This window comes from Barbatula barbatula (genome assembly GCF_947034865.1).
Source record: "Barbatula barbatula genome assembly, chromosome: 24".
Taxonomy (NCBI): domain Eukaryota; kingdom Metazoa; phylum Chordata; class Actinopteri; order Cypriniformes; family Nemacheilidae; genus Barbatula; species Barbatula barbatula.
In genome coordinates, this window is record NC_136787.1 from 7,864,043 (window position 1) to 7,884,471 (window position 20,429).

Sequence of the window (20,429 nt, forward strand, 5' to 3'; positions counted from 1 at the left end):
TCTGCGCAGTTGTCGAATCGCATCCCATCGCGGACCTGTTTGCAATGAGCGAACTCGTGGTGCGGACCCTTCCGTCCCCCTCGGGTGTGCAGGGACCGGGACCGGACACGTATAAAGGGTGGCTTTTTAAATGGACCAACTACCTGAAGGGGTATCAGCGCCGCTGGTTCGTGCTGAGCAACGGCCTCCTGTCATACTACAGGTATGTTCACGTTATTGATTTTCGATTGACAGCATGCGACGTCTATTAACTTTGCTGTGTCGTGTTTTTAAAGCCTCTGTCGTACTGTATAAATTGGGAGTTTTTATAGTACAGGGCGCTCGGAGTTCCTCATAAGTTTGAATGAATAGGCCTTTGGTCCATGTTGGCACCTTGTGGGCACAAGGGTTTAACTGTTAGTGTTAAATAATGCACCAGATGCCTGTGTTGCAACATCTCGTCCTTCTATAATGAATGGGGACATCTGGAGCATCTAGATCTCGTTTCACCCTTCTTCCAAATGCCTGAGCAACACCGTTACTTAATACATTTGATCACAAAATGTGTCACTTTAAGTAAACAAATATTTGTAATTTTTGTTCAGCATTCGGTATGTTACCCTTTTGCTTTAATGCACTTGAGAGCCGGTCTGGGCTCCACAAGTTTATGCAAAACCCGATGCACCATTTTATCAGTGTGACCTGAGAATGTTCTAGACAGCATCTTGTCTGTTTTAACAGAATAACTGAAGAAACTTTGTTTAACATGTAGAAAAGCTTCTTAAAGGTATAGTTCCCCAAGAAACCATGACTCTTTATTCTGTGGAACACAAAAGAAGATATTTTGAGAAATGTCTCCGTGGTTTTGTGTCCAAACAGTGCAAGTGGTTGTTGTTTAGTTCTTTGTGTCCTCCAGAAGAATGTGAGGTACATTTAATTTTTGGTGAACTTTCCTTTTGAACGCAGCTCTCAATCGGACCCTTCTTTCTGTAGTATAATTAAAACATACAATTTTATCATAAGTATTCCCGCACGACAATAGCGTAGTAGGCCCTACCTTACCGACATCCTTTCAAAAACAAATCTGGGCTATACGGAATAAAACAGCCAATGTTACCTCGCCACTGCAGGACTTTATTAACAGTAACGGTTGATTTGATATGAAAGATGCTCTCATTCAGCAGTCTTGACTCAGAAAGCCAGCGGTCATTGTATTGCGGTCGGCATGCACGCATTACAACACAGAAGTCTAGGGGATTGCATTATAGTGAATGATGGCAATGACAGATGGCCTTGCTGATATCTAGGGATTGAAACAAAGACATTGTCCAATAAAAAAGTACTGTCTGTATATAAATTGTATTTCCTAAATGAAATTTAACATAATACATAATCCAACTCAAAAAATTTAGCTGCACCATTAACTTGTATGTGTGTGTGTGTGTGTGTGTGTGTGCATGTGCACGTGTGTGTGCGTGTACATTTGCCTTCAGGACTCAAGCGGAAATGGCACACACCTGTCGTGGCACAATTACACTGGCAACAGTACACATCGAAGTGGGCGATACCTGTCATTTTGTTTTGACAAGCGGAGGGCGGAGCTACCACCTGAAGGCTGGTTCAGAGGGGGAGTGTCAGCGATGGGTCTCCGCTCTACAACAGGCTAAAGGAAATGCCACTCAAATGATGCATCATTCAGGTGATATCTGCAACCATTCTTTCACACTAGTACTACTCCTACTACCGCTGCAGTATACAGTATGTGTAGGGTATACTAGGACAGGATGCACATTTTCTGTACATATGAAATTCATGGATGCTGTATTTATACATCACAAAGTGAAGTTCTGTTCATTCACACTGCGGTGTACACCGCATACTGCGCAGTATTGAGTTAGTAAAGTAGCACTGGTCTTATTGACCTCAAGCGTTTGGATCCAATGTTAATGACATTTTAATTTTGTTTAAAAAAACAGTATAATTACAATGTAATGTTTATTCAAAGCATTCAACAGGATCTGACCATCTTTTAGTTCACGTCAAGTTTATTTAATAATAAATAAAATCAATAGTAAATAAATATATATAATTGTATTTTAAAAAATGCTTTATTTTATTCCATTCAGATCATGAAATACATGTTAAAGCAAGTTTTTTTAAACCAGTTAATATTTTATCTTGATAAAATACACAAATAAAAGTGCCACCAGGGGGTAGCATTGTCATTGAATATTTGAAAGAGCTATTTTTCGACTGCGCCTAAACGTACAACAAGATACATGTTTAGATGTTTTTATTGTGGTCGTGTGTCATCTTTTTATTCATTGGGTAGGTTTTAATCCCAGTCTCAGATTTCAGATGCTTAACCATTTCTCCTCAAATTATATAATATTATTAATAATAAAGAACGTACTGTTTACTTTAATAAATAATTGCACAATGCATAAATAGCTGTTGTTTTTTTTATATATACAGCACATCATACACACACACACACATGGTGTTTTAATCTTACATCATCTAAATGATAAATTTGCATACTGCCCCTCCCACTGTATAGATGATTTCATCTGGTAGTGAATGAAAGGTCTAGCATGTTAGCCCCGCCCCCCGTGCATGAGTATGAGGTGAATAAGAGGGAGGGTGAGAAGGAAAGCAGGAGAGAGAGAGAGAGAGAAGCTTGGAATGTGACGTGGAGGAGACACGCTGCTTTCCATTTTCATTGAAACCCACTTTGACATCATCTTCACTACAAACTGTGTAGGACATTCCTCTGCGCTTCTCATACATTATGTGCAGTCATGAAAAGGTAGGAACAGCTGTTTGCAAATGTAATTTCTGAATGAAATGTTAGACGCCTTTTGTCTCTGTGAAGAGTAAGTTTAAAGGGCCACGTGGCCAATTCAATAGATGTTGATGTGTCTTGTACTTCTGTGCCATATAATGAAAATGATGATATTAAGAGGCAGGTCCATATGATTAATTTTTACAAGACTACCTTGACCGAATGTGCTATTATTTCAGCTCTTATAGTATAATTTTCTCTTCGTTATGAAAATGAATGTATTTTTAGAGGCTTTAAATGATGTCACTAGCTCTCCCTACAATGTTCTTATGTTAATGTTTGCATGTGGTCAGCTCTTCTTTCATAAGCCAGATGCATTTAGTGCTTGGAGATAAGTCTAAGGATTTGTCTTGGGGTTTGGGGTTAATATACAGATTACACGTGACATATATTGCAGCGCAGATATAGCTTCGAACGCAAGCCATATCAATCCTGTGCCAATTTCGGATCAGAAAAGTGACTTTATTCTAAAGAACATAAGTGGTGCTTGCCCATGCCACGTGTGGTTGCCGGGGAGTTGCTAGGTGTTCTGGCCACTTCCTAAAGGTGGTTTATTATTGTTTATAAGACACACCCCCAAGTCTGTGTGAATAAAATTCTGGTTTCGTCTCAGGGTTTTGCTTGCCTGTTTAAGGCAAAAATGAGTTTCCCCCAAGAGCTTGTATTTCTAGAGACGGGACTCCATGTAAATCAGATTATCTGTGGGAAATGTAAGCAGGCTTGTCCAAATTGGATTGTCAGGTAGACACCGAGTTTAGTGTCGCACGGTTTCTATTGCATTATTCCTCTCAGCGCTCTCATTTATCTCATACCCACACACATTTGATTTCTCCTCACTGTTAGTTGAGGTGTGGTAGTCACGGATGAGTCATTCTCCAGCAGGTCAGAGGAAGGGGGTCTCTTTGAACGGCTGGTCCTGGCACACCTAAAGGACTCTCTACCACCCACACTGGACCCATACCAATTTGCCTTTTGCAACAATAGGAGCACAGATGATGCAGTGTCCATGTCGCTGCACTCTGTGCTCATACATCTGGACAATAAGGACACTTATGCACGTATGCTGTTCGTAGACTTCAGTTCTGCTTTCAATACCGTCATCCCTTCCAAGCTAATCGTCAAACTTGGAAACCTAGGCATCAACAACCCTACCTGCAACTGGATTATGGACTTCCTGACGAACAGGCCTCAGCTTGTTAGGTTAGGCCCCATCTGCTCCACCACCACCACCCTCAACATTGGTGTACCACAGGGCTGCGTACTGAGCCCCTTTCTCTACTCACTTTTCACACTCGACTGCAGGCCTTTGAACGGATCTAACTCCTTCATCAAGTTTGCAGACGATACAACAGTGATTGGTCTCATCAGCAACAACAATGAGACTGCATACAGGGAGGAGGTCCGGCACCTAGCCACATGGTGCTCAGACAACAACCTGCTCCTTAACACCTCCAAGACAAAGGAGATCATCGTGGACTTCAGGAAGGCGAAAGGAGGCACACACGACCCCATCCACATTAATGGGATGGCTGTTGAACGTGTTTCCAGTTTTTAGTTCCTGGGGACTCACATTTCGGAGGACCTGTCCTGGACCACCAACACCTCAAGCCTGGTCAAGAAGGCTCACCAGCGTCTCTTCTTTCTGAGGACACATCGCTGCACAATAGAGAGCATCCTGACCAACTGTGTCACAGTCTGGTACGGGATCTGTTCTGTTGCTGAGCGCAAGGCACTGCAGCGGGTGGTGAAAACAGCCCAGCGCATCACAGGGACTACACTTTCTCCCATTGAGGACATCCAGAAGAAACGCTGTCTGCGTCGAGCTCAAGCATTCTCAAGGACTCCTCTCACCCCGCTCATAGACTGTTTACTCTCCTGCCTTCCGGTAGGCGCTTCCGGTGCCTCCGGACAAGAACCAGCAGACTAAGAAACAGCTTTTTTCATTATTGAACTCTGCCCCCCACTGATTCCACTACCTCTCATACCTTTAACTCCAATACTGCTACAACATTGTTTACACTGCACTACAGGGCTGCATGCATGACCGAACTGTACACACCAGTACTTCATGTATCTGCTCTACCGGACTGTTTACACACACACAGCATCATTTGCACTCTATACTGCTCACTTGCACACCAGGAATATTTAACTGAATGCTCATTTGCACTAATGGACCACTTCCATAATTGCACTAACTTATCTACTGCACTGTAATTCTATTAACTATATCTACTCATCTATTGCACTGTAACTTCAATAACTTCACTAACTAATCTACTGCACGGTAACGCTATTAACTGCATCTACTCATCTATTGCACTGTAACTTCAATAACTGCACTAACTCATCTACTGCACGGTAACGCTATTAACTGCATCTACTCATCTACTGCACTGTAACTTCAATAACTGCACTAACTCATCTACTGCACGGTAACGCTATTAACTGCATCTACTCATCTACTGCACTGTAACTCTATTAACTGCATCTACTCATCTATTGCACTGTAACTTCAATAACTGCACTAACTTATCTACTGCACGGTAACGCTATTAACTGCATCTACTCATCTACTGCACTGTAACTTCAATAACTTCACTAACCAATCTACTGCACGGTAACGCTATTAACTGCATCTACTCATCTACTGCACTGTAACTCTATTAACTGCATCTACTCATCTATTGCACTGTAACTTCAATAACTGCACTAACTTATCTACTGCACGGTAACCTAATTAACTGCATCTACTCATCTACTGGACTGTTACTCTATTAACTGCATCTACTCATCTATTGCACTGTAAATTCAATAACTGCACTAACTTATCTACTGCACTGTAATTCTATTAACTGCATCTACTCATCTATTGCACTGTAACTTCAATAACTGCACTAACTTATCTACTGCACGGTAACGCTATTAACTGCATCTACTCATCTACTGGACTGTTACTCTATTAACTGCATCTACTCATCTATTGCACTGTAAATTCAATAACTGCACTAACTTATCTACTGCACGGTAACGCTATTAACTGCATCTACTCATCTACTGGACTGTTACTCTATTAACTGCATCTACTCATCTATTGCACTGTAACTTCAATAACTGCACTAACTTATCTACTGCACGGTAACGCTATTAACTGCATCTACTCATCTACTGCACTGTAATTCTATTAACTGCATCTACTCATCTATTGCACTGTAACTTCAATAACTGCACTAACTTATCTACTGCACGGTAACGCTATTAACTGCATCTACTCATCTACTGCACTGTAATTATATTAACTGCATCTACTCATCTATTGCACTGTAACTTCAATAACTGCACTAACTTATCTACTGCACGGTAACGCTATTAACTGCATCTACTCATCTACTGCACGGTAACTCTATTAACTGCATCTACTCATCTATTGCACTGTAACTTCAATAACTGCACTAACTTATCTACTGCACGGTAACGCTATTAACTGCATCTACTCATCTACTGGACTGTTACTCTATTAACTGCATCTACTCATCTATTGCACTGTAACTTCAATAACTGCACTAACTTATCTACTGCACGGTAACGCTATTAACTGCATCTACTCATCTACTGCACTGTAATTCTATTAACTGCATCTACTCATCTATTGCACTGTAACTTCAATAACTGCACTAACTTATCTACTGCACGGTAACGCTATTAACTGCATCTACTCATCTATTGCACTGTAATTCTATTAACTGCATCTACTCATCTATTGCACTGTAACTTCAATAACTGCACTAACTTATCTACTGCACGGTAACGCTATTAACTGCATCTACTCATCTACTGCACTGTAATTCTATTAACTGCATCTACTCATCTATTGCACTGTAACTTCAATAACTGCACTAACTTATCTACTGCACGGTAACGCTATTAACTGCATCTACTCATCTATTGCACTGTAATTCTATTAACTGCATCTACTCATCTATTGCACTGTAACTTCAATAACTGCACTAACTTATCTACTGCACGGTAACGCTATTAACTGCATCTACTCATCTACTGGACTGTAATTCTATTAACTGCATCTACTCATCTATTGCACTGTAACTTCAATAACTGCACTAACTTATCTACTTCACGGTAACGCTATTAACTGCATCTACTCATCACACCCAGAATACCCTATTTGTAGTTGACCACGTTCCTCTTTTTGCGCCTGCGAGATTTGCTTTCATTTCAAATATGACTGTAATTTGTAATCTTCCGCCGATGTCAATATGAGGCAATTCGTGAGGTTATTTGGTTTCACAGGTTTGCGTCTTGCACCTATGAGACAAGCACAATAGTTTTCGCTGTATTTGGGTCAGCGAACCGCTTAAAGTGGCCCTCACTCACACAGTCTCTGTATATCTCGTGTTAATCTTGAGTTCTTACAGAATAGTATCGTACCCTTCAAATATCTGCAGAGTCTTTAGTTTGATCACATTTATAAAAGACAGACACAGCTGTACGATTATTTCTGATAACATGCGACGCGTGTGTGCATACATTGCCAATAAAACACAGACATCAGTTTCACTTACCGCATGCGGTTCATGTCCCGCATCTTTTAGCGCAGGGACCGCCGATCCAACTATCAGTTTCAAACGATTTCCAAATCCAGCGTTATATACACCATTTATATTCATCACCCAAATGCAGCGAACAGACTACACAGCGGAACCTTGCGAGCTTCACTGCTTGTGAAAGTGACTTGTGCGCATGCTCCTTCACCCGCTCTCCATGGTTGATGCATGGGCCGTGTGCTTTTCAGGGGGAATTGTCCAATAATGGACTGAGAAAAGTTGTTGCGTAACGATTTGTCATGTTCGAAAAACCCTTTCCGAAACCTGTACGAACACTGGAGGAGTGTATCGAGCACAGAAATACTACATCCAACTCGTTTTTTGACAAGTTGACCATGTCAAGCATGAGAAGACGGCACGTTAACATTGTAAAGAAGTCAGAATGCATGACACACCGTTGCATCACCCCTTTAAGAAGTCTGGATGAGCTCTGGATCTTTTCTCTTTGATTCTGCTCTCGAGAGATGCACTAATCCATTTTCCCCATTGTTTTCGCCACAAGTGCAAAATTGCAGTGCTTTGCTTAAAATGCTTTGGATTAGATACAGTTGAGGAGAAGATTGCAGTTGGCAGTTTGGTGTGGATATTAGGAGGATATGTATTCTTGTAGCTGGTGGATTTGTTTATTCTATCCTTTGTCTGTTTGTGCGTTCTAGCTAAACAACATACTTAATAAAGATTTATTCATTTTTGATGTCACATGTGTTTATAATGAGATTCTTTGCTTTGGTGAGCATCACACGTACTTAACATTTGTTGTGCAGGTGTGTGGGAGATATTATGGTTGAAAGCACACAACAAAATATGGACAAACCGAGCCGCTGGGTTGAATTAATGACCATATTTGACCCAACCATTGGCTAAATAAAGCCTGTTATTTAATAGTGCGTTCAGTGATTATGGTGCTGTTCGGTTGCTAGGGTTTCTGAGGTGGTTGCTAAGTTGTTCCAACAGGTTACTGGGTGAGTCTTTGTGATATTTTGCTTCCTAGATATGGCATTTTTTGTTTATTTATCACATTTTATTTTCATCGTTTTTGTATTTTAACTATATATACGTACATCACCATGCAAGATGCAGCAGACAAAAAAAATATATATAATATAAAATGAAAACTGTAATAGAAGTTATACATAAATGTTTAATAAAAAATTATACGTTGATAAGTAAAATTAACAAAAAGTAAAGGAAATGAATCAATAATATTTACTATGACATATAAACACATATCTGACACAAAACTGTATCTCTTGATCTCTCCTAAAAGGTATATTTTAAAATTAACCAATTTTTATTGACATATGATGCCATTTCAAAACATGTCATTTTGCTTTCAATATATACACCTAAAAATATAAATTCTTTATCTAAATATTAATTTCTGAAAAATATTTTAATATCTGTAATTCTTAACAAGTTTTGTTAATAGAACAGCTGTATAAAATCAGTTTCACAAATATGCTGTTGTAGTAAAAATGTCTGTGATGACCTACAAACCAAACCAATCGATCATTTCAAGACTAATAATGCATGACCTTGGTGGCGCCACACACTATCGGTTCAGAACCAGACACAAGTTCAACTGATGGTCTGTTGTTCCCTTCACATCTGTCATGAGATAATCTGCTCATGTTCAGGTGCCAGCCGGTTATTGAAAACTTAAGGCTATTACCTGAGCGTCCACCCTCCCTCCCTTTTATTATCTCCTGTCACTCGTACACAGATTGTGTTTCCTTTGATTCAGACATCTGTCTCTGTTGTGTACCTGCTTTGGTCTCCTACACTCGGGCGTTTCCGGAAAAAGATGTCTTGTGTCACACACAAGACATTTTGCCAGTGAATGATGACCGTGTTTTCGTAACGAAGGAGACGAAGGCGAGACACAATAGCCCGTTAGCTTTTTCCATTCTTCTTAGCTTCTAAAAATAGCCGTCCTCCCGATTGCGTTGGCCCTTGTTTCCATGGTAACCGTGTTCATTCACAGAAATCTGGGGTTCGAATGGGATGTCGGTGAAAGTATCGCCTCGATGCTTATTCACACTTGATCATTTCATCATCGGCTTCAGATTTCCAGTAACATCTTTCTTCATTTATTTTATTTTCTCTTTATTTGAATAGCACCAATCTCTCGCTCTCTCATCTCTCGATTTATTTGTGTGGTAGCATCCATTCACGGCGTCGCTGGACAATGTGGTTGTTATTGAAAAGACCTCCACCAAAGGACAGAACTCAGCTGTCACATCACACCCCTCCATCACTCTATCTGTGCTATTTATACACTTATTTGAGCCCTGCTTACATCACTGCAGTACATATTACCCTCTCCAGGGGCTGCAAAATATAGCCCATACAATAGTCATGCTGTTTTATCATGGCCACATAAAAGCCTAAAATGAATATTGCCATCGGTGGCACAAATTTATAGTATTTTTAAGGCTATTAAATGTCCAATCTACAACAGACAAAACGCAGTGTCACAATCAATTTTCAATGTTTTTGTTTGGACCCGCCATGACAGAAATATACAATAAGCTACAATGATTTTATATTACAAACTGTATTTAATCGGTTGTAGATTTTCGCTACAGTACCTTTAAGACTTCTTTTAACACCCTTTTTACATGATTAAATGAGCAAAGTTGTATTTGTTCCTATATCAAAGAATTTCATTTCACAAAATCAAGAATTATTTAATATATAAATATAAATTATAAATATATAATTTTACTTTATGCAGCTGTAACCTTTCGCTTTCACTATAAGATAACCATACGTGCCATTTTTCCGGGACACGTCCTCCCCAGGATTTCAGCTGAGTTCCATTTGTCGACCGCATACATCATCAAGGTTACCTCATTTCAGTTATAAAAATTGAATGTACGTGTTTTTCCCTTTAGATGTCACCTTTGTAGTTTCATTCTTACTTGTAACGGAAATAAAACCTGAAATGATAGAACTTGATGACGTATGCGATCGACAAATGCAATCTCCAGAGGACGCTTCAAAACACTGGGAAAATGGCACGTATGGTCACCCTACTATGAGACAGACTGCATCGCCAAGGACAGATTACCAGCCAGGAATAATGCCAAATGAAAACCTTTGGTTTTGGATTATGAGACCGCATAAAGTGCAACCACAAAACCAAACAGATCTCATCCCCATTGGCTGCCATAGTAGGAAAATACTATGGGAGTCAATGGGGGCGACATTTGTTTGGTTACTGACATTCTTCCAAATATCTTGCTGCGTGTTTAGCGGAACAAAGAAATGTATACAGATTTGGAACAACCTGATGGTAAGTAAATTATGACATTGTCATTTTTGACAACTGTCCCTTTAATAAGATGTTAAAATCGTTCAACCCGCCACACAACATCCATACATCCCTGCTTTATAATGACAAGGTGATGCTAATACACCATTTTAGCATCTTAACATGTACATCCCTTGTATTTCTCATTGTACGCTCCTCTATAGATGACTCGGGCGATGAGGGTCCACTGGCCCAGCCGGATCGTGCTCTGATCCAGGGGACGCTCAAAACTTTGGCCAGTAAACTCGATGACCTCAGCACCTGTAATGAGCTGATAGGGAAGCACGGTGCCGCCCTCCAGCGTTCCCTCAGTGAACTAGAAGATCTGCGCGCCCCTACCGACGGTGCAGATAAACTGAAGACCGTCCACGAACGAGCGACTCTCTTCCGCATCACCTCCAATGCTATGATCAATGTGAGTTTGTTGAATCTACACTGTGTACCGGGGCTGCTAACTGAAAGCTTGTAGGTAAGAAACCCACAAGCTGTCACGTTAACCTAACCGTTTTGTATCAGGCCTGTCAGGACTTTGTGGATCTAGCAGAAGCGCACAGCCGGCGATGGCAGCGTACGCTGCAGTATGAGCGGGAACAGCGCCATCATCTGGAGGAGACCATTGAGCAGCTAGCCAAACAACATAATAGTTTGGAAAGAGCGTGGAGGGAATCGCCCAGCACACACAACCGTGAGAACACAAATCACGCATCACTAAACAAACACTTAGAGTCCCTGAGAGCTATCTGTATATACAGTAACACATCATTGATTTAGATGTGTTGAATTTTACAGAAGGATCAGAGAGAACACCAGAGGGAGAATCCAGCGAAGAAAATGATGACATAGAGTTCTTCGATGCCATGGAAGATTCTCCAGCCTTCATCACAGTGCCAGCGAATGATCAGCTACAGCACAGGTTCATCATCTTCATTCAAATTGTTAAGAAGAATATTAAAGGTCCAATGTGTGTTTTTTTTGAGGATATATTGACAGAAAGTCAATATAATATACATAACTATGTCTTAATAGATGTATAAAGACCTTACATAATGAAGCGTTATGTTTTTATCATCTTAGAATGAGTACCCCGGGTGTACTTTCATGGAATTCACCATGTTGTTTCTACAGTAGCCATAAGCGGACAAAAAACGCTCTACCGCCTTTCCTAAAAATGTTATCTCCTTCGGCAGAGAAGCGAAAACTTGACCACATCTTAGGCCCAATGCCAATTTTATTTTATACCCCTTCACCTACCCCTCGCCCCTTGAAACAGAGTGGCCAAAACATTCCCGTAAGAAATGGGACACCACTACTACGCTGTCACACGTCATTATAATATGTCACTGATAGCTTTTTGTAAACATTTCAAGTATTCATGACAAGAAACTGAACACAACATTAAATTTAACATAAACAAGATGATTATTTGGTGTTTACATCCTTATTAAAGCCAAAATAAAGGCTTACATTATACTCACATGAGCAGCCATGATGAAAATTTCTTACCCCTTCGTTTGAAGTGAGGTCCCAAAAATCTTCGTTTGGAGGGCTATTTACATTTAGTCATTTAGCAGAAGCTTTTATCCAAAGCGAAATACAGAGAGTTCAGGGAGCAATAAGCGATATGTCATACATGAGCAATAATACAATGGGTGCTAATACCAAGTTACTAATTTCAACAAAAGCAAGAACAATACCTGTTAAGAGAAGGATCAAGGTTTTTTTTCAATTGTCTGTCAAGTATTCATAGAAGAGATGGTTTTTAAGTCGTTTTTTGAATGTTGTGGGAGATGTGGTTGACCGGACTGAGTTAGGAAGAACGTTCCACCAGGAACGTCTCTTTTTACGGCCCTAACCCCTACCCCTCCTACCAAAAAATTATCAAGACACCCAGATGGGTGTAGGGGTAGAAATGGGATCTGGCCTTAGTCCTGTGTCAGCCACCGTAGTGCTTTGAAAGGGAGGGGGGATGCTGCTAAATTGCATACACTGGACCTCTAACAAATATACATTTCATATTAAAATAAAATCCAAACTACATGATTCTAATATGTAAGTGGCAGCCTGGCATGCAATTAGAGGGGTGGGGCACACTCAGTTCCCCTTGGCCACCCCTCTGCCTATACCACTGATGTGTTACATATGCATAAGGGTACAGTATGTGTACAGCATGTGTGTTTGTGTGACAGACACTTGAGCAATACTCAGAGCGTGACGAGTGGAAGCTTGTCCAGTAACTGGAGTCAAGAGGACAATGTGAGTTTGGATACACACAAAATATTTCAAACAGACACCGCAGCCAACTAGATGTGTAGATGTGTGTAACTTACTATAGTGATGTGTCCACAGGATAATTCTGGCATGTACCTGCGCCGGGGCAGACGCTGTCGCATTCCAAACAAGCCTAACTATTCCCTAAACCTGTGGAGTATCATGAAGAACTGTATCGGCAAGGAGCTCTCCAAGATTCCCATGCCTGTAAGTAGGGCTGTTGTACGATTAATCACATCCAGGTTTGTGTTTACATAATATATGTCTGTGCACTGTGAATATTTATTTATACACACAAACATTTACATGTATACATTAAGGACATATTAGCACGGATGCATTTACTGTATGTATAATTTAAATGATAAACATTTTATATTTAAAAAAATATATAAATGAATTTGTTTATGAATACAAAATATGTATTCACAGTATACAGACATAACATATATTATGTAAACACAAACTTTTATTCTGGATACGATTAATCGTGATTAACCATTGAACAGACTTACCTGTAAAATTCTACATGTTAAATGATGATGGTCATTCATTTGAATGCTATTCCCAGGTAAACTTCAATGAGCCGTTGTCGATGCTACAGCGCTTGTCGGAGGATTTGGAGTACAGTGAGCTATTGGACCGGGCGGCCCGCTGCGAATCCTCTGTGGAGCAGATGTGTCTGGTGGCCGCTTTCTCTGTCTCGTCCTACTCCACCACTATTAACCGCACAGGAAAACCCTTCAACCCACTGCTGGGAGAGACCTACGAGCTGGACCGCCTCGAAGAGTACGGGTACAGGTCCATTTGTGAGCAGGTCTGAAACAATCTACTGTACACTCCATGTTTATCTGTGATGGATCAATTCTCAGCCATGTATGTTGTAAATGTTACACAGTTTTGACCCCTTCTGCTTGATCTTTCTAACAGATAAGTCACCATCCCCCTGCGGCAGCCCATCATGTGATATCACAGCGAGGTTGGACCCTGTGGCAGGAGATCACCATCGACAGCAAATTCCGTGGCAAATACATCTCTATAATGCCGCTAGGTGAGCTGTGAACATCAGCGCAGAGAACATCAGGGGAGGCGCGACACAAAAAATGTATACTGTAAATATCTGATAAGCTAGGCTAAGGGTTGGTACACACCCGAAGTCAATCGTCAGATGTTGGGCAGGTTTTGAGCGGCGTGTGCTCATCTGGAAATAAGATGATTCTGATTGGCTGTTCAGCTTAGCAAAACAGTGCACAAGAAAAGGGAAAAAGACAACAAACTACAAAGTCAAGAGTGAACTCGCAGAACACAATGTTTTGTTTGTTTGTTATTGCATTTCTCATTACAATACGCAAATAAGTTATATATTTTTTTATTGATAAGCCATTGCTGCCTGGTTTATGTTTTGTATCCCAGCAGTCTGTTGCATGCAGACCCAGAACAAACATGATACTTGGCCGCCAGGTTTCGACCATCGGCTTGTTGTGTCAGGGCAACATTGGATGTAGACGCAGTCAACCTCATAGCCTGCTTTTTGTCTGCAGTAGTTCATTACGTCAGCTTGCTATACTGAAAACAAAAAGGGGCGATTCACATTTCGCATTTAAAACCGAGCTTAAAACACTCTGATAAGTTGAACTATTTCCATCTCGATTCTTTGCCGACGTCCCTAGAAAATTGGGGGGTATGTGCATCGCGACACAACTGAAGCATCATATCATGTGGTGTTACGTATAGCTAAGGCAGGCAAACATTACACCCTTGGTGAAACATGACTTCTCCTTTCCTTATACATTTTACAAGCATTGGGCAGACGCTTTTATCCAAAGCGACTACATTGCATTATACTATACATTTGATTCTAAGTATGTTCAATCCCCTGGGATCAAACCCATGACCTTGGCATTGCTAAAGTGACACTCTTACCACTGAGTTACAGAGGGCTTTCTAAAACAATGTCTTTTTTTCACTTCATGTTAGACTGTGTAGCTTTAGGGTAAAAGTTTAATCTTAGAAAATGAAAAGATTTCTATTTTTAAAGAGCCTGTTATTCAGGCTGAATATGATGTTTTTATAGAGCTCTCCGAAGCTTTGAGTTATTTTTAGTATCAACCTCAATGTCTTGGATTTCCACAAGAATCTTCTTCATGCTCACGATGAATCTGTTTGCCTCCACAGGAAGCATTCACCTGAAGTTCAACGCGACTGGAAATCACTATGTGTGGAGCAAAGTGACCTCCACTGTCCACAATATAATCGTGGGCAAACTGTGGATTGACCAAGTATGCACTTTGTTTTATGTACCTTTTTCTAAATCTATTGCATATAGACGGTTTCAGCAACAACAACATAAATGTCCTGTGGCCCAAACTTAACTTCCAAAGAATCAATATTCATTTAATGTATACAATTAATACACAATAAAACATTTATATAAATTAACATTAATATACATGAAATATCAAATAAATTGTTTTATTTCAACCAAATCTAACCTAGGGCCAGGCGTTTAAAGAAACTGTGTTATCTTTTTTACATGCAATTCTACACTGATCAGGAAAAAGCAATACTAGTATTGGATGGGTATTGACCGATGCTTACAATTCAGGTATCGGAATCAGATTGGTAAAGGAAACACTTGTATCGGCCCACACTTGATTTTTACCACAGGGGGTCTTTAAAAGAAGTATTTTAGTTGCCCTTTTGTTTCTGTGGATTTTTATACAACGTGACATCTACTGCCACTTTATATATTATATAAACACTGCAAGAGTTAATTTGACTTTTTTTAACATTGGCGATTTTGCTGAGCACGGATGTATCAACCCATTAACATTTAGGACTGAAACTATCTGTTTTCACTCCTTCAGACCTCATTTTTTCCCTGAATCTATAAAAAAACTTGATGTCCTTTCCAATTGATGCAGGTCTGAAGGGTCAAAGCTAAAATTATTAATTAAAAATATTAGAAATGTATTCATTAAATAGCTTTTATGAAATAGTATTATATGCTCATCCTGTGAACTTCACGCTTTGAGTTTGTCAACTCAAACCTACATAGAGTGAATGTGACTCATCATCTGCACTCCATCTGCTGGAGAAAAGTCACCATTGTGACTGTTTTTCTCCATCTGTCTCCAACCCCCAGTCTCACTCTTGCTGTATTTCTCATTCCCACTTCAGAGCAAACCGGATGTCTAAGCATTTATTAAAGGGACATTAGTGATGAATGCTTTAAATAATTAATTCTATAAATATATGCATATTATAGACATGTAGCTTGGATGGATTGTAAGTGTCCGCCAAATGGGTCCATGTAAATGACGTATTATTAATCTAATGATGCTTTTTTTTTACACAGTCTGGGGACATTATAATAGTCAACCAAAGGACCAAGGACACATCCCACCTCAAATTCTCCCCTTACAGTTATTTTTCCAGAGATGTTCCCCGCAAGGTCAGTGTGACCCTACAGGATGCTTCTCAATTCAATGAAACAAAAACCTGTGTTCTGCTGCCCTCTCCAGGGCAATAAGTGTAACCACAAGAGCATTTATATGCCTGTCCTATTTGTCTCCAGGTAACAGGCGTAGTGACGGACAGCGAAGGCTCAGCCCATTACATACTTTCAGGAACGTGGGATGATAAGATTGAAAGCGCAAAGATTATAGAGAGCAGCCATGGCTGTGGCGAATCCGAGGGCAAGCAAAAAACCGTCTATCAAACTCTACCGCCAAAGCTCCTGTGGAAGAAATATCCTCTGCCGTACGAGACACTGCTGTCTATTATTATGAAATAATGTTGTTGTTACACGATTTAGAAAATCTTTTGTTTTCTGATTGCAGTGAGAATGCAGAGAACATGTATTATTTCTCTTCTCTGGCCCTGACTCTGAATGAACCAGAAGACAGTGTGGCACCGACTGACAGTCGTCTGCGGCCCGACCAGCGCCTGATGGAGGGGGGTCTGTGGGACGAAGCGAACACAGAGAAACAGCGTCTGGAGGAGCGACAGAGACTGGAGAGGAGAAAGAAAGAGGCAGAGGCCAACCTTGCACTGGAGGAGGGTATGAGAGAGCTGCAGGGTTTGATATAAATGATAATATTCGTACAACATTTCATATTTTAAAATGGATTTATACATTTAAATGTGTTTATTTACATATATTTGTGTATCGATTGTTAATATGAAAATCAGTACCTCCAAATCCGAGGCCATGGTCCTCAGTCGGAAAAGGGTGGCTTGCCCACTTCAGGTTAGTGGAGAGTTCCTGCCTCAAGTGGAGGAGTTAAAGTATCTTGGGGTCTTGTTCACGACTGAGGGAAGGATGGAACGGGAGATTGACAGACGGATCGGTGCAGCTTCTGCAGTAATGCGGTCGATGTACCGGTCTGTCGTGGTGAAGAAAGAGCTGAGCTTCAAGGCGAAGCTCTCAATTTACCGGTCAATCTACGTTCCTACTCTCACCTACGGCCATGAGCTTCAGGTCATGACCGAAAGGACAAGATCCCGGATACAGGCGGCTGAAATGAGCTTCCTCCGCATGATGGCTGGGAGATCCCTTAGAGATAGGGTGAGAAGCTCGGTCACCCGGGAGGAGCTCGGAGTAGAGCCGCTGCTCCTCCACATCGAGAGGGGTCAGTTGAGGTGGCTTGGGCATCTGTTCCGGATGCCTACCGGACGCCTTCCCTGGAAGGTATTCCAGGCCCGTCCGACCGGGAGGAGACCCCGGGGAAGACCTAGGACACACTGGTGGGACTATGTCTCCCGGCTGGCCTGGGAACGCCTCGGTGTCCCCCCGGAAGAGCTGGAGGAAGTCTCTAGGGTGAGGGATGTCTGGGCATCTCTGCTTAGACTGCTGCCCCCGCGACCCGGCCCCGGATAAGCGGTAGAAAATGGATGGATGGATGGATTGTTAATATTGTTACTATAATATAAATGTAAAAGGCTATAGACGGTTTCATCAGATGCACGTGCCTGGCCCGAGGATAACTGTGTATGTGTTTGTTTTTCAGTCTATCTAATACAACAATTTATATTATATTTAATTTATATAAATATTTTAGTTTAGTTTATGTGCATTGTGATTAAATAATCCACTCTACAGGGATTCTGTTGTTTGTGTGCGGAGGTCTACCGGGCAGGCCACGTTTACACGATGAAAAACGGAAAAGTTTTTCTTTTGCGTTTTTGAAAAGTTTCACGTACACACGACAAAGTTATTAAAACAATCCGACTACAAAATGACTAAAACACTGTATTACGCATGCAATGCCAGTAGTTAGCGACATCACTTTGATTCCCTGACGATTGATTGAGTGTTTATTGGAAGGCAGACTTCCTCGCTAAAGAGACCATAATACAGAGCGCTGCATTTCTCCTCATGCATAGCTTTCACTTGAAAACGGTCTCGTGTAAACGGCCCGTCAGTGTTGGCCACATAACGTTTATTTATGATGTTTTTCACGCTAAAGCCGTCTTTAATTAGTTAATAACACAAAGCCATAATAAATACCAACAAACTGCATTTAATCTGTGGTATGAATTATGTATATGATGTTTAATTAATTAATAATTATATTCTTAATAATAATGAAGATTTATTTGTTTGTTTTTCACACCCTATTAGCACTAAAATCTATTTATAGCAAACTTATTCATGATACAAGCAAACATTATATACAATAATTATGTCTGAAACAATGTAAGAAAAATATAAACAAAAAAGTTTTTTTTATTTTAATACTTGATAAAAACCAAAAATGGATGTAATTAGCATTAATATTATTAATAAAAATATACTATATTCATAAATACTTATGATCTATTTTAAAATATTGAAATTGTGGGCGGTATGCAATAAGCACAGGCTTACATTCCACTCTGAAGATTTGCTTATTTCTCATTGAAAATATTTGATTTTGCATTCTGCAGGCAGAGAGGTGGAGAGCTACCAGCCCCAGTGGTTTCACAAAAGGACTGATTCAGAGACAGGTGACAGCAGCTATGTGTACAGAGGAGGATACTGGGAAGCCAAAGAAGGACAGGACTGGAATCAGTGCCCTGCCATCTTTTAAAGGCTCTGACACAGATGACCGATTCATGATCTGTATCAGGAATGCTTACCAATGCTTCCAAATGAACGAAGCAGAATATACGAAAGCACTACACTTAGAATATATAACGTGATGTAGTGTGTGTGTTTGGGGGCATTGAGGCAACTGGTTTGCAGCAGGGAAAATATATTGTTTTAAGCACAACAGATGGAGGCACTTTATTCAACATGATTCAGACTGATGGACAATAATAGTGTTTATTAGTAGAGGAATGTAACACTTCACCAGGGTTACGATTCTTCTTCAAAGATCATTTATATCTTGTTTGCAGTTGTTTCAGGTCAAATGTGTGATTTTCCTGAATTATCCACTGTTGTGTGAAAAAAAAAAACATTTTAACACGCTACTTCTGAAGTATGCAGATTTAATCGTTTCATTGAATTGTAGTATACTGTAAAATACTGTGTAGATTATTTAGTGCAAATATGCAAACTAGAAAAAAGTGGGATCAGTGTTGCTTTTACAAAATGAGAATTACTGAAGTAAATTCATTAGATGGCAGATTATTAATGCAAGAATCCATTTAATAGCAGTCCATTTAGGCATTTAGTATAAATCGAATGTTCTGTTATTGTGTGGGTAACAAATTATGGCTTAATGGACATTATAATGCAAATTATCTTTATAAAGTTACGGCTAAATGTTTGCAAACATACTGAAAACATAAATTCACGTTCATTTATTTAAACAGAATAATGAATCATTTTTATGTTCAATTTAAAGGCCCATCTGTATATTAGTACACTGCATTAGTTTGTGCATAGCAAATAATGGCATGCAGCGCGAGCATTTGGTGTGTTTGCAAACCTTTGGCAATAAGTTTATAGTAAATAGCTGAAACTTTGTGGTAGCAATATTTCCTTAGTTTTCAGTATTAGCTGCCAAAGCACATTTCCTACATTCATGCTGCAAATGAACAGTAAAACGTGTCAAATATTGATCACAAACTGTACACGGTGAGAATGGATGCAAACTTAAATTTGAGCATTAAAGAACATTCTGAACATCATCTGATCAGAGTTATGAACATTTATAAACGTATTATCATTGCTTAATTCATTTGAATTTTATTTGATTGATTGTGTGTTTGATGTTGCATCTGAAACACATGACTTACATTTTCATTTATATTTATTCATTTGGCAGACGCTTTTATCCGAAGCGACTTACAAGGCAATGCTACTAGGAGGAATAAAGCTGGAGTAAGCAAGGAAGAGAATGAACAACAAGATTTTTTTAGACACAAGACATAGACTGGTTAGTCAAATAAATGCAGAACAGGTGTT

At 40.0% G+C, this 20,429-nt stretch overlaps 1 protein-coding gene across 1 annotated transcript; it reads left to right on the forward strand.

Annotated features, from left to right (window-relative positions):
* Positions 1-44: 44 nt before the first annotated feature.
* On the forward strand, positions 45-20,195 carry osbp2a (oxysterol binding protein 2a; the record flags this gene model as incomplete). Its single annotated transcript, XM_079447821.1, has 14 exons — positions 45-202; positions 1,473-1,678; positions 10,927-11,177; positions 11,279-11,447; positions 11,552-11,675; positions 12,949-13,015; positions 13,109-13,237; positions 13,602-13,847; positions 13,961-14,081; positions 15,206-15,309; positions 16,389-16,484; positions 16,608-16,792; positions 16,873-17,093; positions 18,962-20,195. The coding sequence occupies 14 exons, from the start codon at positions 45-47 to the stop codon at positions 19,102-19,104; spliced, it is 2,220 nt and encodes a 739-aa protein (XP_079303947.1). The 3' UTR covers positions 19,105-20,195.
* Between the last annotated feature and the right edge of the window lie 234 nt (positions 20,196-20,429).